This window comes from Pecten maximus, chromosome 1, assembly GCF_902652985.1.
Source record: "Pecten maximus chromosome 1, xPecMax1.1, whole genome shotgun sequence".
NCBI lineage: Eukaryota > Metazoa > Mollusca > Bivalvia > Pectinida > Pectinidae > Pecten > Pecten maximus.
The window spans coordinates 2169370-2191400 of NC_047015.1; the positions used below are offsets into that span (position 1 = coordinate 2169370).

Consider the following 22031-nt stretch of genomic DNA (forward strand, 5'->3'; position numbering starts at 1 on the left):
ACAACGACACCGACAACACCACGACGTACACCGACAACCACCACACTACACCTGACAACACCACGACACACCTACAACCGCCACTACTACACCACAACCACCACGACTACACTACAACACACGACGAGACAGACAACGACCACAACGAGACCGACAACACCACGACACACCAGAAACCACCACGGACGACACGACAACGACCACAACGAGACGACAACCACCACGACGACACGAAAACCACCACGACGACACCCACAACCACCACGACGACAACCGAACAACACCACGACGAGACCGACAACCACCAGACGACACCGCCACAAAAGACCACGACATACCAGAACGACCACGACACACCGACAACCACCACGACACACCGGACAACCAGCCCCGACGACACCACAACGACCACGAACGACAACCGACAACCACCACGACGACACGTACAACCACCACGACGACACGACAAACAACCAGACTACACCTACAACTACCACTACTACACCTACAACCACCACCACTACCACTACTACACCTACAACCACCACTACCACTACTACACCTATAACTACAACTACTACACCTACAACGACCACTACACAACCAACAACCACCACTACTACACCTACCACGACCACTGACGACACACAAGGACGACAGCGACAACACCACCATGAAACCACAACCACCACGACGACACCGACAACACCACAGACACCGACAACCACCACGACTGACGCCGACAACCACCACGACGACACCGACAACCACCACGACGACACCGACAACCACCACGACGACACCGACAACCACCACAACACCACAACCACCACGACGACAACGACAACCACCACGACGACACCGACAACCAGCCACGACGACACAGACAAACGACCACCACGACACCGACCACCACCACGACGACACCACAACCACCACACGGCACCGACAACGACCACAAAGAGACCGGCAACGAACCACGACACCGACCACCACCAGACGACACCCCGAACGTACCACGACGACACCGACAACCACCCACGACGACACCGACAACCACCACGACGACACCGACAACCACCACGACTGACACGGACAACCCAACACGACGACACCGGCACCGACAAGGACGACACCGACAACGACCACCACGACACCGACGACCACCACGACGACACCCACAACGACACGACGACACCGACAACAACCACGACGACACCGACAACGACCACGAAGCGACCACAACCACCACGACGTACACCTACAACGACCACGACGACACCGACAACCACCACGACGCACCCCACAACTACAACTACTACACCCACAACTACCACTACTACACCTACAACTACCACCACTACACCTACCACCACCACTACTACCACTACCACTACTACACCTACAACCACCACCACTACACCTACAACCACCACCACTACACCTACAACCACCACTACTACACCTACAACCACCACTACTACACCTACAACCACCACCACTACACCTAAAACCACCACCACTACAACACAACCACCACCACTACACCAACAACCACCACCACTACACCTACAACCACCACCACGAGACGACAACCACCAGGACGAGACCTACAACCACCACGACGGCACCGACAACACCACCACACGGACAACCACCACTATGACACCGACAACAACCACGACTAGACCTCCACAACACGGCGACACCGACAACCACCACGACGACACCACAACCACCACTACGACACCACAACCACCAGACGAGACCGACAACCACCACGACAGACCTACAACCACCACGACCACGACGTACACGACAACTACTACACGACAACCACCACGACGACACCTATAGAGCACCACACTACTACACCAGACAACCACCACGATTGACACCTGACAACCACCACGACACCGCAACCACCACGAGACACCTACAACAACCACGACGACACGACAACAACACTAATAGGACCGGCCACAACCACGGCGACACCGACAACCACCACGACGACACCGACAACCACCACGACGACACCGACAACGACCACAACGACACCGACAACGACCAACACGACACCGACAACCACACGACGACACCGACAACCACCACGACGACACCGACAACGACCACAACGACACCGACAACCACCACGACGACACCGACAACGACCACGACGAGACCGACAACGACCACAACGACACCGACAACCACCACGACGACACCGACAACGACCACGACGACACCGACAACGACCACAACGACACCGACAACCACCACGACGACACCGACAACCACCACGACTACACCAACAACTACCACAACGACACCGACAACGACCACCACTACACCAACAACCACCACTACTACACCTACAACCACCACTACTACACCTACAACCACCACTACTACACCTACAACCACCACTACTACACCTACAACCACCACTACTACACCTACAACCACCACCACTACACCTACAACCACCACTACTACACCTACAACCACCACTACTACACCTACAACCACCACTACTACACCTACAACCACCACTACTACACCTACAACCACCACTACTACACCTACAGCAACCACTACTACACCCATAACCACCACTACTGCACCTACTACAACCACTACTACACCTACAACCACCACCACTATACCTACAACCACCACTACTACACCTACAACCACCACTACCACTACTACACCTACAACCACCACTACTACACCTACAACCACCACCACTACACCTACAACCACCACTACTACACCTACAACCACCACTACTACACCTACAACCACCACGACTACACCTACAACCACCACGACGACACGACAACGACCACCACGGAGACCGACAACCACCACGACGACACCGACAACCACCACGACGACACCGACAACGACCACCACGAGACCGACAACCACCACGACGACACCGACAACGACCACGACGACACCGACAACCACCACGACGACACCGACAACCACCACGACGACACCCACAACCACCACGACGACACCGACAACGACCACGACGAGACCGACAACCACCACGACGACACCGACAACGACCACGACGGAGACCGACAACCACCACGACGACACCGACAACCACCAGACGAGTACCGAGAACGACCACAACGAGACCGGACACCTACCATGGACTATCACCGACAACCACCCGACGACACTCCGAGAACCACCACGACTACACCGACAACAAACACACGGACTACACCAGAGAACGACCACGACGACACCGACAACCCCCACGACTACACCGAGAACCACCACGACTAACACCGTACAACAACCACGAATAGACCGACTCAACTACCACGAAGTATATCCGACAACTACCCACCACTACAACTACAACCCTACCACTGACGGACACCGAGAACCACCACGACGACACCTACAACAACCACTAATATACCTACAACCACCACCACTACACCTACAACCACCACTACTACACCTATAACTACCACTACTACACATATAACCACCACTACTACACCTACAACAACCACTAATAAACCTACAACAACCACCACTACACCTATAACCACCACTACTACACAAACGACTACCACTACTACACCTACAACCACCACTACTACACCTACAACCACAACTACTACACCTACATTTATTTTTTGGTGTATATATTGCCCAGAATCTAAAAGTGTAAACAGATGTGAAAATTCTTTGGGATTTCGCCAGTGTGAAGGACCAGAGGTGAATATCACTCCAAATAACTATATCTTATATTCTTAATTAAAGATTTTATTTAGAAAAGAAAATTAAAATAAAATGAAAACAGCAGCTTTTAATTTAATGAATACATTTATTATTAATGATATTGTTTATTATCAAAGTATCCATGGAATTATGTAATCAGCACTCAACATTAGAAATATAGTTGTACTGGACATGATTTAGATGGCAACAAAATGTCACAAAAGGCATCAAATTATTACTGTAGGTATGGCTGATTTGATAGCTCTTGTTCTATCCTGCCAGGGTTCATGTCAAACACTGATAAATTATAAAAAGAAGAATCCCACTATATCCAAGGGTTGTGGTGCCAGCTCTCAGTGTGATGATGGGACACATTTGTGTGATCCCACTGACCCATCTACCTCGTGTCTGTATTGCTGTCAAAGTAGTGTTTGCAATTACAACACAACAATACTCAACTTTCAAGGTACTTGGTTGTCTCTTATATCACATGCATATCAAGGCTTAAAAATCTAACAGTTTGCAAGTGTGTGCTTCACTCACTACTAATGCCCACATTCTCAAATGAGATTTCAAATTAGAGTGTGTATCATATGAAAACATAAATGGCTTTACTCTGATTGGTTGTTGGTTTTCTTTAACATGTATCGTATACCAGTATTTATCATCCCTCTTTAACTGCAGCTTACCATTCTCATAAAGTAACAGTTATTGTGAAAGATTAGTTATGGTTCCCAACTAAATGTATAAGGATTGTTGTATGGTAAACTCCTTTACTGACTTCTCAAGGTTATATTCTACTATTCTCTGCTAACAGCTTAGGTTATATATATTAGTTCTCCTTAATTGGTTGTACTTGTATAATGATTTCAGGCTGTGATATACCTGTACTTATACATGACTGTTACCATGGAACTGTTACCATGGAACCATACTTGTCACAGAGGTTACATTGTGATGATATTGTTTCCATTCCAACTCCTTATAGTCCTAAATAACAAGTCAGAATCAATTTGTTACCAAAAGTTTCATGGTGAATGCATGTATATTGTCTTGTACAGGTACAAATTCTACAAAAAGGTTTGTGACTTGTCAAGGGGAAGCAAATCTTATTTGAAGTACGGTCTGAAAAGATAAGATGAATTGTGTAATGGTTATTGTACCTTGCTTGATATTGGTGTCACATGGATGCATGTGTGCATGTCTTAAAAGTGTAATTCACTGAATATATTATTATAAGCATGAACATTATGCACTTGTTTCTATAGCTTTATGAAGTTGTCAGGCTGTCACAAAGGGCAAAGGTAGTCGCAATGGCAAAGCGTCTCTCGTCCATTTATTACACTTTTAATTAAAATACTAGTCAAGAGATTAAGCTGAATTTTGTTTGGAGCATTATATTATAAATGAATCTCATCATGCTATAAATGGAGGGTGTACACCCTTCCCCTTTTCCTTTTGGGCAAACTAGAGGATGCCCTACTAGAAAAAGATAGCTGTACAAAATATACTCCTCCTGTATAGAAAGGTTTTTTGATCTATATTCTTAATGTAAACATGTGGGGGACATGAACAGATTTGGGAAGTATAAATGTAACCTGGATAGGTAGAATTTAAGTAATGAAAAGATCTTTGTACCAATGTAATAAAAGCTGTGACTGGACACATATAAAGAGTATATATTTGAATTGTTCTCCTTTTGCTTGTTTTATATACATGTGATATATATTAATTACTTATCATAAATACTATTTCCTGTGTACTATATTATAACATGAGAGCTGACGAGGCATTGTCCTCTGTTTTAACCTTTAGTCCATCTGCTTTGTTGCTGTAGATAGTCTGCTAAATAATCACTGGCAGCATGATTAGTATTATTTGTATAGTTTTGGGCTGAATTTTATTTTCTTATTTGCAATGTTAATGTTTTATTTCAATCAAATACCTATGTGTTTTTAATTAAATACAGATTATAGTAGACTAATATCTTGTGCAGGTTTAATGGTTTATAGAGTTGGTTGTGAAGATTTAGGAAATAATCTTATCATGCATGATCTAAAGATAAAAATTGTCTAATGATGTATATAAAGATACTTTTCTAGTATAACTTCAGATGACCCTGTATATGTTGGGATCTGATGCTGTATGACTTTTGACATGACCCTGTTTGACTCTCAATTTTGACATGACCCTGTTTGACTCTCAATTTTGACTGAATTTTACATGGTGTATGATTTTTGACAAGGTCCTGTTTGACTGAATTTTGACATGGCCCTGTTTGACTGAATTGATGCGACATTTTGACATGACACCTGTTCGTATGTGAATTTTGACATGGTGTTGTATGATTTTTGACATGGCCCTGTTTGACTATAAATTTTGACTTGGCCCTGTTTGACTGTAAATCTGACATGACATTGCATGGATTTGACATAACCCTGATTGTGAATTTGACATGATGTTATATGACTTTTGCGTGACCCTCTTTGACTTGATTTGACATTAACACAGGACACAATCCTATAGTTTTTTCTGTTTCTACACTTGACAATCTATTACATTCTTTGCCAGTGTTATTTGTTGTTTTGTACATTTTTCCTATTATGATGTTTTCAGATAACAGGAAAAAGAGATCTACACATGTTTCTGACCGTTATAACTTTTTGAGAAATCAGCCACGTCTGGTCTCTTCATACAATGATGTCAGAGGAAGGCAGTCACCACATAGTTTTATCTGACAGTCTAAGGAGAAAGCAACAAACACTAGCTTCCAAACCTTATCTTAGAAGTAAGCAACCAACTCTGACTTCAGAAAACCATATGAGGAATTCCATTCAAATGTCTTACATTAATTCAAAGAGCAGAAGAACTGGTATTTTGTTGCGTAACAAATGGAGAAGACAAAAGTTTCGTGAGTTCACAGACCATAGACATAAGCAATCAATGAGAGGAAACCAGTGGAGGAGAAAGTGGTCTGTTGTTCCAACTGATAATTCTGTTAGGGGCAAAACTGATAATTCTATTAGGGGGAATGTGAAGCCTGTTACTGCTGTAAACTTAGTGAGGAATCCTGGAAATGTGAAGCGTATTCCCACTTTAAACTTGATGAACAATCAAAGGAAGGATGATCCTCTCCTAGCTGTGAATATTGTAAGAAGGCGAAGGAGTCCAGGGCCCTATACTGCTGTAACTATGACAAGAGAGCGGAGAAGTCTGGTGTCCCATCCAGCTGTTAATATGGTGTGGAGTGCAGATATCCCAATATGTAGAGGTAGGTCACATGGTTTGGGATGGTATCTATCAAGTCAAATACAGAATGTAGTGCTAGGCATAAAAAGACTAACATATTCATACTGTCATTATCATGGTCCATTGAGATCGGTACCATAGTACTCACATATTCTTAGACATGAAACGATTATTAGTGCTCACATATTCTTAGACATGAAACGATTATTAGTACTCACATATCCTTAGACATGAAACGATTATTAGTACTCACATATTCTTAGACACGAAGCGATTATTAATGCTCACATATTCTTAGACATGAAGCGATTATTAGTACATGTACTCACATATTCTTAGACATGAAACGATTATTAGTACTCACATATTCTTAGACATGAAGCGATTATTAGACTCCTACTATCAGGAACATGTTCCTTAGACACGAAGCGATTATTAGACTCCTACTGTCAGGAAGATGTTCCTTAGACATGAAGCGATTATTAGACTCCTACTGTCAGGAACATGTTCCTTAGACACGAAGCGATTATTAGACTCCTACTATCAGGAACATGTTCCTTAGACACGAAGCGATTATTAGACTCCTACTGTCAGGAACATGTTCCTTAGACACGAAGCGATTATTAGACTCCTACTGTCAGGAACATGTTCCTTAGACACGAAGCGATTATTAGACTCCTACTGTCAGGAACATGTTCCTTAGACACGAAGCGATTATTAGACTCCTACTGTCAGGAACATGTTCCTTAGACACGAAGCGATTATTAGACTCCTACTGTCAGGAACATGTTCCTTAGACACGAAGCGATTATTAGACTCCTACTGTCAGGAACATGTTCCTTAGACACGAAGCGATTATTAGTACATGTACTCACATATTCTTAGACATGAAACGATTATTAGTACTCACATATTCTTAGACATGAAGCGATTATTAGACTCCTACTATCAGGAACATGTTCCTTAGACACGAAGCGATTATTAGACTCCTACTGTCAGGAAGATGTTCCTTAGACATGAAGCGATTATTAGACTCCTACTGTCAGGAACATGTTCCTTAGACATGAAGCGATTATTAGACTCCTACTATCAGGAACATGTTCCTTAGACACGAAGCGATTATTAGACTCCTACTGTCAGGAACATGTTCCTTAGACACGAAGCGATTATTAGACTCCTACTGTCAGGAACATGTTCCTTAGACACGAAGCGATTATTAGACTCCTACTATCAGGAACATGTTCCTTAGACACGAAGCGATTATTAGACTCCTACTGTCAGGAACATGTTCCTTAGACACGAAGCGATTATTAGACTCCTACTGTCAGGAACATGTTCCTTAGACACGAAGCGATTATTAGACTCCTACTGTCAGGAACATGTTCCTTAGACACGAAGCGATTATTAGACTCCTACTGTCAGGAACATGTTCCTTAGACACGAAGTGATTATTAGACTCCTACTATCAGGAACATGTTCCTTAGACACGAAGCGATTATTAGACTCCTACTGTCAGGAACATGTTCCTTAGACACGAAGCGATTATTAGACTCCTACTGTCAGGAACATGTTCCTTAGACACGAAGCGATTATTAGACTCCTACTGTCAGGAACATGTTCCTTAGACACGAAGCGATTATTAGACTCCTTACTGTCAGGAACATGTTCCTTAGACACGAAGCAATTATTAGACACCTACTATCAGGAACATGTTCCTTAGACACGAAGCGATTATTAGACTCCTACTATCAGGAACATGTTCCTTAGACACTAAGCGATTATTAGACTCCTACTGTCAGGAACATGTTCCTTAGACACGAAGCGATTATTAGACTCCTACTGTCAGGAACATGTTCCTTAGACACGAAGCGATTATTAGACTCCTACTATCAGGAACATGTTCCTTAGACACGAAGCGATTATTAGACTCCTACTGTCAGGAACATGTTCCTTAGACACGAAGCGATTATTAGACTCCTACTGTCAGGAACATGTTCCTTAGACACGAAGCGATTATTAGACTCCTACTGTCAGGAACATGTTCCTTAGACACGAAGCGATTATTAGACACCTACTATCAGGAACATGTTCCTTAGACACGAAGCGATTATTAGACTCCTACTGTCAGGAACATGTTCCTTAGACACGAAGCGATTATTAGACTCCTACTATCAGGAACATGTTCCTTAGACACGAAGCGATTATTACACTCCTACTGTCAGGAACATGTTCCTTAGACACGAAGCGATTATTAGACTCCTACTATCAGGAACATGTTCCTTAGACACGAAGCGATTATTAGACTCCTACTATCAGGAACATGTTCCTTAGACACGAAGCGATTATTACACTCCTACTGTCAGGAACATGTTCCTTAGACATGAAGTGATTATTAGACTCCTACTATCAGGAACATGTTCCTTAGACACGAAGCGATTATTAGACTCCTACTATCAGGAACATGTTCCTTAGACACGAAGCGATTATTAGACTCCTACTATGAGGAACATGTTCCTTAGACACTAAGCGATTATCAGACTCCTACTATCAGGAACATGTTCCTTAGACACGAAGCGATTATTAGACTCCTACTGTCAGGAACATGTTCCTTAGACACGAAGCGATTATTAGACTCCTACTGTCAGGAACATGTTCTTAGACACGAAGCGATTATTAGACTCCTACTGTCAGGAACATGTTCCTTAGACATGAAGCGATTATTAGACTCCTACTATCAGGAACATGTTCCTTAGACACGAAGCGATTATTAGACTCCTACTGTCAGGAACATGTTCTTAGACACGAAGCGATTATTAGACTCCTACTGTCAGGAACATGTTCCTTAGACACGAAGCGATTATTAGACTCCTACTGTCAGGAACATGTTCCTTAGACACGAAGCGATTATTAGACTCCTACTATCAGGAACATGTTCCTTAGACACGAAGCGATTATTAGACTCCTACTGTCAGGAACATGTTCCTTAGACACGAAGCGATTATTAGACTCCTACTATGAGGAAGATGACCAGGGGTCTGGCTGAATATACAGCCATATACATAAATACAAACAGATCTCAGATAAACTTAATCCTTTGGATTTTGAATCTTGGTATAGAAACAAAAGTATACCTGCATTTGAGCTGATGGGCTACTGTAATTCAAGGTTATTTTTGTGCATTTGAAGGCAAAAATATGTTTGATGATTTTTAGCTCACCTGGACCGAAGGTCCGGTGAGCTTATGCCATGGCGCGGCGTCCGTCGTCCGTCCGTCCGTCGTCCGTCGTCCGTCCGTCCGTCGTCCGTCGTCCGTCCGTCCGTCGTCCGTCGTCCGTCGTCCGTCCGTCCGTCCGTCCGTCAACATTTGCTTCAAATCGCTACTAGTCAAAAAGTTCTTATTGGATTTTGACCAAATTTGGCCAGAAACATCCTTGGGGGAAGGGGAATAGATTTTGCATAAATGGTGACTCTGACCCCCGAGGGGCCAAAGGGGCGGGGCCCAATAGGGGAAATAGAGGTAATTCCTCTAAATCGCTACTAGTCATAAAGTTATGAATGGATTTGAACCCAATTTGGTCAGAAACATCCTTGGGGGAAGGGGAATAGATTTTGCATAAATGGTGACTCTGACCCCCGAGGGACCAAAGGGGCGGGGCCCAATAGGGGAAATAGAGGTAATTCCTCTAAATCGCTACTAGTCATAAAGTTATGAATGGATTTGAACCCAATTTGGTCAGAAACATCCTTGGGGGAAGGGGAAGAGATTTTGCATAAATGGTGGCTCTGACCCCAGAGGGGCCAAAGTGGCGGGGCACAATAGGGGAAATAGAGGTAATTCCTTTAAATCACTACTAGTCATAAAGTTATGAATGGATTTGAACCCAATTTAGTCAGAAACATCCTTGGGGGAAGGGGAACAGATTTTGCATAAATGGTGATTCTGACCCCCAAGGGGCCAAAGGGGCGGGGCCAAATAGGGGAAATAAAGGTAATTCCTTTAAATCGCTACTTGTCATAAAGTTATGAATGGATTTGAACCCAATTTGGTCAGAGATATGTTTGGGGGAAGGGGAACAGATTTTGCATAAATGGTGGCTCTGACCCCAAAGGGGCCAAAGGGGCGGGTCCCAATAGGGAAATAGAGCTAATTCCTTTAAATCGCTACTTGTCATAAAGTTATGAATGGATTTGAACCCAATTTGGTCAGAAACATCCTTTGGGGAAGGGGAACAGATTTTGCATAAATGGTGATTCTGACCCCCAAGGGGCCAAAGGGGCGGGGCCAAATAGGGGAAATAAAGGTAATTCCTTTAAATCGCTACTTGTCATAAAGTTATGAATGGATTTGAACCCAATTTGGTCAGAGATATGTTTGGGGGAAGGGGAACAGATTTTGCATAAACGGTGACTCTGACCCTAAAGGGGCCAAAAGGGCTGGGCCCAGTGGGGGAAGTAGAGGTAATTCCTTTGAATCTCTACTAGTCATAAAGTTATGAATGGATTTGAACCCAATTTGGTCCGAAACATCCTTGGGGGAAGGGGAACAGATTTTGCATAAACGGTGACTCTGACCCCCGAGGGGCCAAAGGGACGGGGCCCAATAGGTGAAATAGAGGCAATTCCTTTAAATCGCTACTAGTTATTAAGTTATGAATGGATTTGAACGCAATATGGTCCAAAACATCCTTGGGGGAAGGGGAACAGATTGTGCATAAATGGTGACTGATCCTAAAGGGGCCAAAAGGGCGGGGCCCAGTGGGGGAAATAGAGGTAATTAATTTGAATCGCTACTAGTCATAAAGTTATGAATGGATTTGAACCCAATTTGGTCAGAAACAGGGGAACAGATTTTGCATAAATGGTGACTCTGACCCCCGAAGGGCCAAAGGGGCTGGGCCCAATAGGGGAAATAGAGGTAATTCCTTTAAATCGCTACTAGCTATATATAGTCATAAAGTGATGAATGCATGTTCTATAAACAATTCTTGAGTTCTTTTAGACCTTAGAGAATCTGGACTTCATTAATCTTTAAAGCAGTTCGGATTCCCACACTATAACCATATATAGCATTGTTAGAGTTTTACAAATAAAACAAATTGAATATGAACATTATTTCGACATTTGGTCTAATCCAACCAGGTGAGCGATACAGGCCCCATGGGCCTCTTGTTTATAATTAGGGCTCTGCACGAAAGTGCCCATGCCCTATTACTCACCATGTTCATCTGTCTGTCCGCCTGTCTTTCCATCCGCCCTTCCTCTGTCAGCACTTTTATTTCTGCGCAATAACTGTTACTATAAATAGATAATCAGTTTCCAAGCAATGACTTGAGTTTCCTTTGTGCTCATCGAACCCAAACTTCATGCAGTGCTTCCTTGTTTGAAGTGCTTGCTTGGAATTGTTTTTCAGCGTCAAAGGTCAATGTCACTGTTACTATAAAGAGAAAGCCAGTTTCCAAGCAAATTAGCTTGAGCTTGCTTTTGCCAAACAAACTGATACTTCATACAATGCTTCTTTCTTAAAGTGCTTGCTTGCAATTGCTTTTCAACTTTGAAGGTTAAAAGTCAAGGTCACTTACTTTAGATAGAAAAAAAAGTGCTCAAGGGTAATAGCTCCATATTCTACTATCAAGAATCTATTAATAATTAAGTGTTTTGTTTTCTTTTATGGCTAAGTGTACTTAATTAAGATTTCCAAGTCATCTGTCAGTCTGGCAAGCCATCATCCTGACTTTAGACTTAAATGTCATGGTGACTAAAGATATAACCAAAAAATACACCATCAAAAAAAGGTATCATCTAAGGCCCTGTACAGAAGTTCAAACTTTCTGAAATTTCACATGATAATACAATGTGAAATGCTGATGCACATTATGGGTTTAAAAACTTCCTTAAGGTCAAGATCAAGGTCGCTGTTACTAAAGATATAACTTGGAATATACTTCAAAGTAAATCATATTAGGCCCTTACAAAAGGCAAAATGTTCTGAAATATCGCATACATGATGATACTCTGTGAAATACATATTTTATATATGGGTCCAGCATGGGAATACCTCGAACGAGTTCGTGTTTCAGGGTGCCAAGGTCAAGGTCACTGTTACTATTTATAGAAAATCTTTGTCAGCTCTCTTGCAACTTCATTTCTGAATGGATCCTGACCAAACTTCATATATGGGTCCAGCATGGGAATACCTCGAACGAGTTCGTGTTTCAGGGTGCCAAGGTCAAGGTCAAGGTCACCGTTACTATTTATAGAAAATCTTTGTCAGCACTCTTGCAACTTCATTTCTGAACGGATCCTGACCAAACTTCATATATGGGTATGGGTGTCTCCTCATTTATTCGTGAGTATTTAAATTGGCGAATGATGAGACTATCATGCATTGTACAATAGCAATACTATTATTTGCGAGGTATATAATTTCGCGATTAAATCTACTTGCGTATTCACGCGAAAATAAATCTCTCACGAAAAATAAGTGTTTACAGTAGTATATTTGACACCTATAGTCTTCATGTGACTATATTGCATTCTGTATTTTTCTTGAATGGGACTCCATCCAAGAAAATAATCATGTGCTATGCCAATTAAACCTTCTGAACAAAGGAAAATGCTTATATATGCATTAAGATACACACATAATTATAATAACTATCAGGAAATGAAGTTGCTAGTGTGATGCGTAACCAGATACTGTTGAATGCATAACAATATATACCATATTTATCTGGCAATGAGCCCATGCCTGATAATAAGCCCATCCATGTCTATTGCAGTTCAGTGCAAATGACAACTGATGTTATTCCAATGTCCTGCAATAACCCCACCCCCCCCATTTTGCATCAGAGTTCATGTGTTAGCACGCGTGGGGATTTGTATCGTTTGCGATGCCTTGTTTGTATAAGTAGTGATTCTCTGTCAGTGTGTGACTTGGATTAAGTTCAGGTATAGACACAAACACATTGTGAGACCCTCACAGACCTGTCAGTAATCTAGTTGATTACAAATGAAGATGGTAAAGCTTTTATTTTGGGCCTGGCATCATGGATGGGTTAGTCACTGTGTCCTTCCATCTGTCTGTCCGTCACAATCTGAACTTTCTGTAACTTAACATGGTGTTACACTAATCACATGACGTGCAGATGTTCAATAAGGGTTAAAAAATTGTCTATGGTCAAGGTCTCTCTTACTTTAAAGAAAAAGCAACAGACCAAAGGTCAAGGTCACTGGGTCAAAGGTCAACAAACCAAAGGTCAAGGTCACTGGGTCAAAGGTCAAGGTAATTTTGGCTGAACATCACAAGCAAAATGGATCTCAGAAAATGACCTTGTCTGTCGGTGGGGAAGGTATATGTAAGGTTTGAATCACATAAAAAACAAATTAAGCTTACAAATGGGTACTGTATTGGTATTGAACATTCCCATTAGTCCGTCAAATATGGAGGTATCGCATCAAATATAATACATGTATAATATATATCTTGCTTCCTTGTGAATGTTTGTGAAATCCAAACATCATCCTCAACTACATGAGCAAATGTTTTCGTGACAATTATGGGGGATATAAAGCCACATGATGGAGTCCTGTTTTACTTCTCAGTGCTCTAGTTTTATATCATTGAAGGATGTATATGTATGTTGTGTAAATAAAATATATTGTTTCTTACTTTGTGTGTTTAATGGTATCATTGTTTTGATATTGACTGTATGTTTCCTCCTACAGATACTGAAAGACCAACATTCAGAGATTGTCCCCAATCACCAGTTTTTGTGAGTCTGCCACCAGGGAGCCCCATTCCTGTCAATATCACTGTGCCATCAGCCTATGATAACTCCAACAGTTCTGTCACCATTACCTATAATCCACCCGACTTCAGAACACCGTATATTTTTAGAAAGGTATTCACAACTAGTTTATCTCAACGTGTCAATATTTCACATTATTGAACTGCTCTAAAGTTTCAAAATGCATATGATTGCAGTATTTCTCTACTAGTAACCAAGAATGGAGAACTATTAATGTCGAAATTAAATCACCTTGACCTTCATTCAAATTCATAAGGGTATGTTATGTAAAAATTTGTGTACAACTTCAATAGTTCCCTGTCATATAACAATGTAACAACCACATTTCTGGTCTGATCATTTGTAACAGTAATATTACCTGTATGCTCAGATGACGGTCAGTACATGATTCCTGACTGATTATTCCGCATATTGACATTTATAATTCTGTTTGTGTTCCTTAGAAAAGTATTGGTTAATACTATGTTACAACGTATTGTTGATGTTTGTTCTAGAACACGACAGTAATTGTCACTGCCCAGGATTCCAGTGCTAATGAAGCTCAGTGTAGATTCCAGGTGATACTGAAAGGTAGGTGTGCTTCTTTTCTGTAAGGTTAGTGGGGTTATACTTATAGAGTATAAAGTTGTAGGGGTTTATACTTATAGAATATAAGGTTTGTGGGGGTTATACTTATAGAATATAAGGTTGGTGGGGGTTTATACTTATAGAGTATAAGGTTGGTGGGGTTTATACTTATAGAATATAAGGTTGGTGGGGGTTATACTTATAGAGTATAAGGTTGATGGGGGTTATACTTATAGAATATAAGGTTGGTGGGGTTTATACTTATAGAATATAAGGTTGGTGGGGTTTATACTTATAGAATATAAGGTTGATGGGGGTTATACTTATAGAATATAAGGTTGATGGGGGTTATACTTATAGAATATAAAGTTGGTGGGGGTTATACCTATAGAATATTAGGTTGGTGGGGTTTATACTTATAGAATAAAAGGTTGATGGGGTTTATACTTGTAGAACATAAAGTTGAAGGGGGTTATACTTATAGAGTATAAGGTTGATGGGGGTTATACTTATAGAATATAAGGTTGGTGGGGTTATACTTATAGAATATAAGGTTGGTGGGGTTTATACTTATAGAGTATAAGGTTGGTGGGGTTTATACTTATAGAATATAGGGTTGATGGGGTTTATACTTATAGAATATAAGGTTGGTGGGGTTTATACTTATAGAATATAAGGTTTGTGGGGTTTATACTTATAGAATACAAGGTTGGTGGGGTTTATACTTATAGAATATAAGGTTGGTGAGGGTTATACTTATAGAGTATAAGGTTGGTGGGGTTATACTTATAGAGTATAAGGTTGGTGGGGTTTATAATTATAGAATATAAGGTTGATGGAGTTTATACTTATAGAATATAAGGTTGGTGAGGGTTATACTTATAGAATATCAGGTTGATTGGGTTATACTTATAGAATATAAGGTTGATGGGGTTTATACTTATAGAATATAAGGTTGGTGGGGTTTATACTTATAGAGTATAAGGTTGATGGGGGTTATACTTATAGAATATAAGGTTGGTGGGGTGTATACTCATAGAATATATGGTTGGTGGGGTTTATACTTATAGAATATAAGGTTGGTGGGGTTATACTTATAGAATAAAAGGTTGATGGGGTTTATACTTATAGAATATAAGGTTGGTGGGGTTTATACTTATAGAGTATAAGGTTGATGGGGTTTATACTTATAGAATATAAGGTTGATGGGGTTTATACTTATAGAATATAAGGTTGATGGGGGTTATACTTATAGAATATAAGGTTGGTGGGGTTTATACTTATAGAATATAAGGTTGGTGGGGTTTATACTTATAGAATATAAGGTTGGTGGGGTTATACTTATAGAATATAAGGTTGGTGGGGTTTATACTTATAGAATATAAGGTTGGTGGGGTTTATACTTATAGAGTATAATGTTGGTGGGGGGTTTAACTTATAGAATATAAGGTTGATGAGGTTTATACTTATAGAATATAAAGTTGATGGGGGTTATACTTATAGAATATATGGTTTGTGGGGGTTATACTTATAGAATAGGGTTTGTGGGGGTTATACTTATGAATATATGGTTGATGGGGGTTATACTTATAGAATATAAAGTTGATGGGGTTGATACTTATAGAATATAAGGTTGATGGGGTTTATACTTATAGAATATAAAGTTGGTGGGGTTTCTACTTATAGAATATAAGGTTGGTGGGGTTATACTTATAGAATATATGGTTGATGGGGTTTATACTTATAGAATATAAGCATTTTGGTTTTGGAGAGGAAATCGGGATACCACTTGTTCCCCTAAATGTTACCAGTATGTCAATAGACCGATGTAATATTAACAGGCTGTAAAACTCTTAATCAGGATATAGGTAGGTTCTGTGTGTTTACAAAGTAAAAACATTATTATAATAACGAATTCCTGGCAACAGGGTAGCATGTGCCTTCAGCTACATGTGTTTTGTTATTGATGGGTACCGTATTGTGTTATAGATACATTTCCCCCTACCATTGAATGCCCGAGGTCTGTGTTTTGATATTGATGGGTACCGTATTGTGTTATAGATACATTTCCCCCTACCATTGAATGCCCGAGGTCTGTGTTTTGATATTGATGGGTACCGTATTGTGTTATAGATGCATTTCCCCCTACCATTGAATGCCCGAGGTCTGTGTTTAGATATTGATGGGTACCGTATTGTGTTACAGATACATTTCCTCCTACCATTGAATGCCCGAGGTCTGTGTTTTGATATTGATGGGTACCGTATTGTGTTACAGATACATTTCCCCCTACCATTGAATGCCCGAGGTCTGTGGTGATTGAGAAGTACTATACAAACCAAACAACTGTTCCAATCTATTACCACCGAAACAACTACGTCACATCAACAGGAGACATTGCCCAGCATACATACCACCCACAGGAGGGCAGTGCCGTCAGTATACGTACACATATCCAAGTCACCGTCACTGTGTATGACAACTCTGGAAACACTGCCTCATGTAACTTCTCCTATGAAGCTCAAAGTAAGGAATGAAGATGGCAACGTTACAATAATGTCTGTGTATATCTGTTATACTGTCAAAGCTGGCTGGAATATAAAACATGTCTGTTATACTGTCGAAGCTGGCTGGAATATAAAACATATCTGTTATACTGTCGAAGCTGGCTGGAATATAAAACATATCTGTTATACTGTCGAAGCTGGCTGGAATATAAAACATATCTGTTATACTGTCAAAGCTGGTCGAAGCTGGCTGGAATATAAAACTTATCTGTTATACTGTCGAAGCTGGCTTGAATATAAAACCACTGCTCATCAGCTTATCAAAAGGGCATACATGTTTGACGAGATTTGACGTAGAAATTATTTATCAGTTTATCAAAAGGGCACACATGTTTGACAAGATTTGACATAGAGATTATTTATCAGCTTATTATCAAGGTGGCATAAATGTTTGATGAGATTATTTATTAATCTCCTGGGCCCAGTTGTTCAAAACTGAACAATTTTAAAATCCTGATAAAATCATTTCTGTGAAAACAAACTTAACAAAATTTCATGAAACAATAACACTCGCCAGTTTCTTCCTACCTGTCTATTTTAAGGAATACACACACTCAGTCTTTGAATTAAAGGAGAAATGAGATTTTCACTAATCAAGTAATGAAGCTAATCACCTTTTGAACAACTGGGCCCTGATGATAATTAAAGCCTCTCGTAATATCATCAACAGAATATTAACTTGTTGTATTATTTTCAGGACATGAGAGCTTCCCTATCTACCAGTTAGACTTCAGTGTGAACTTGTTACCAAGCAATTCCAAAACATCTAGTGTATGTGATGTAAGCTCCCAGCTGAAGATGAGAGTGTTGGAAGTCATCACTAGTAACTGTTCAGCCATACTTCCACAAATGTTTAGAATGGAAGTGAAAAGTGTGTTAATCAATCAGGTTTGTAAGAGCTTAGTTCATTAATCAAATGAGTAAGTTTTGTTTAATATTGTTTATTATTACAACTAATTGAAAATAAGTTTAATGAATTAAAAAGAACAATGAAAATGTTGTTATACTGTAAACATACTTATTTTAGTGCTGTCACAGAATGATGTAAAATATGATTTATTAGTGTGGTCATGTATTTTAGTGCTGTCACAGAATAATGTAAAATATGATTTATTAGTGTGGACATGTATTTTAGTGCTATCACAGAATGATGTAAAACATGATTTATTAGTGTGGACAATACTATCACAGAATAATGTAAAATATGATTTATTAGTGTGGACATGTATTTGATTTGTTTAGTTATAAAAGAAAACTTATGGTGTTTTACAGGGAGTTGCCAACATCACAGCCCAGATTTGGAGACAACCCACCTCGGTGACTGCCACCCCAGAAAAAATGTCCCAATGTGCTACTTATGCGACAAATGCATTGAATATTCTCAATAATGAAGTTCTATCTTCCTCCTCTTGTGGGGACGTGAGGTTGTCTTACTCCAACAAGAGCTTACAGCAGGGCTTCACATGTCCAAACTACAGTGTGTTTACTGCCACGCAGCGCTGCAGTAAGTGTAACCATAGACAGAGCTTTTCATGTCACCTGTATCATCTGTCAGGCAATGTACTTCATCCGTATGTAAACAATATGTTTGACTGCGCTAAAGCTACTCAACTACTATTCAAAAGAAGCTTCCATATTCAAGACCAAAATTCTGTATTTTATGATATTTCCTTCTATTTGACTAAGCCTTTATACCCGGAGTCCGTTGTTTTTCCCCTAGGTAAGAGAAACATTTTCTAGGTCGCCTTAGAGGAAGTCTTTAGTGACCGATTGCCTTATGTCTGTCATTGTCTTTTGTCAGTTAGTAAACACCATACATTTTCAACTTCTGTTTTCGATTGAATGACATTGACCTATTTTCAAGGTCACATTGGTTGGATGTATTAAAATCTTTAAATAACTTCTTTACAATAGCCATGCAATAAGCCTAGGGTCATTATATTTGGCCAGTAGCATGCTGTGATGAAGGCCTAGTGAGTTTGCTCAAATGAATGACCATCACCTACTTTCAAGGTAACAGAGGTCAAATGAATGTGTTGAAATATTTCAAATGGCTACTTTTCAATAAATAAGAGGTCTATAGGGTCATATTGGGCCGGTAGTATGCAGGGATGAAGGCCAACAAATTTGTTCAAATGAAGACTTTGATCTATTTTCATGGTCAGAGGGTTCAAATGTGTTGAAATATTTAAATGTCTTTTATTCAAATCCAATAGGCTTAGAGTCGTGGTATTAGTCATTTAGGATGCTGGGATTAATAGCTTAGAAACCTTGATATACCACCGGGTATTTCAAAAGTCATTAAGACCTAGTGAGTTTGCTCAAATGAATGGCTTTCACCTACTTTCAAGGTCACAGAGGTCAGATGTGTTAAAATATTTTAAAAGATGAGTTAAATCTTAGTTCAAAAGGCAAAACCATCTCTAGGGTATACATATCAGAAGTCGGGTGACTGATAAGGCCTATTGGCCTCTGATTGGTTCACATAGGGAGTTATATTTTGTATACAGGATATCTGTGTGATGAGTTGTTTTTTTTATAATAATATTAGCCTTAACTAAAGACAGTGTATTCTTTTCTAAACAAAAGAACAAAAGCAAAAGTATAATTTTCATGGAAATCTATAGGACTAGCGAAACCCTAACTTTGTTTGCAAGGCCAATAAAAGTAAAATTATTTTTCAGGGTTTAATGTTAAAGGTTGCACTTGACCTCTTCAGTAAAAAAGTAGGTATACAAGATATCACACAAACCACTAGAAAGTATTTATTTTATTGATAGGGGCTAGGGGTTATATGTATGTGAGCCCCCTCTTACCTTGTTTTTATTGGTGTTGTACAGGCCAATGTGTATTGGGAACCTTCCCTAACACCAACACCAGCCAGTGTGAACCCTGTCCCAAGGTCAGTGAGGATGGGCCAGCTCGCCACCCCTACTGTCGTCTCTGCTCACAGGACACTCAGGACGATGGTCACTGTCTAGGTACATCTAACATCTGCATACAGTTCCAATTATATGAATGTACTCAGAAATATGTAACGTTATAAAATTAAGTAATTTTAACATAGGAATTTATATTATAACACAAGTATATCGTCAGCTCACTTTACCTTACCAGGTAAGATGATTAATTAGATAGATAACGGGATCTTGTAACATTATAGTTATTGAAGGCATTCTTTGGAAAAAGCATTGATTTTTTTCGTAAATTATATAGAGATGACACTACGGCAATAAAAATATATTCTGGTTCACTCCACAGCTGATTGTAAACCAGGAGAATTCTCCAATACTGGCTTACAGCCTTGTATAAAGTGTACCAAGGGGAGCTACTCTGTAAATAACGCCAGTACTTCCTGCACTGCTTGCCCAGGGATGTCCTCTAGCACAGTGAACACAGGATCATCCTCTCCCTCCGACTGTAAAGGTTTGTAGTACATCTCCCTCTGACAGTAAAGGTTTGTAGTACATCTCCCTCTGACACTAAAGATTTGTAGTACATCTCTCTCTGACTGTAAAGGTTTGTAGTACATGTACATCTCCCTCAGACAGTAAAGGTTTGTAGTACATTTCTCTCTGACTGTAAAGGTTTGTAGTACATCTCCCTCTGACACTAAAGATTTGTAGTACATCTCTCTCTGACTGTAAAGGTTTGTAGTACATGTACATCTCCCTCAGACAGTAAAGATTTGTAGTACATCTCCCTCTGACAGTAAAGGTTTGTAGTACATCTCTCTCAGACAGTAAAGGTTTGTAGTACATGTACATCTCCCTCTGACAGTAAAGGTTTGTAGTACATCTCCCTCAGACAGTAAAGGTTTGTAGTACATCTCCCTCTGACTGTAAAGGTTTGTAGTACATCTCCCTCTGACTGTAAAGGTTTGTAGTACATCTCCCTCTGACAGTAAATGTTTGTAGTTCATCTCCCTCTGACAGTAAAGGTTTGTAGTACATCTCCCTCCGACTGTACAAAATTGTATATGTTTGCTTTGTTAGTTTTTTGTTTCTCTTGGGATATTATCATTTTTAATGTTTTAGTTTTCAACAGTCTTAATCAATTTAGTTTTTTTTATCATTCAACA

The 22031-nt window shown here is 40.3% G+C and overlaps 1 protein-coding gene across 1 annotated transcript in view; it reads left to right on the forward strand.

Moving 5' to 3' along the window:
- Positions 1-3835: 3835 nt before the first annotated feature.
- The window catches only part of LOC117339994 (sushi, von Willebrand factor type A, EGF and pentraxin domain-containing protein 1-like), a 51821-nt gene continuing 33625 nt past the window's right edge, over positions 3836-22031 (forward strand). The window contains exons 1-9 of the mRNA XM_033901738.1: positions 3836-4225; positions 6376-7030; positions 14734-14909; positions 15311-15386; positions 17661-17909; positions 18648-18838; positions 19223-19454; positions 20791-20931; positions 21212-21376. Coding sequence (XP_033757629.1) covers positions 6457-7030; positions 14734-14909; positions 15311-15386; positions 17661-17909; positions 18648-18838; positions 19223-19454; positions 20791-20931; positions 21212-21376 — 1804 coding nt within the window. The 5' untranslated portion in view covers positions 3836-4225; positions 6376-6456. The remainder of the gene's footprint in view (positions 4226-6375; positions 7031-14733; positions 14910-15310; positions 15387-17660; positions 17910-18647; positions 18839-19222; positions 19455-20790; positions 20932-21211; positions 21377-22031) is intronic.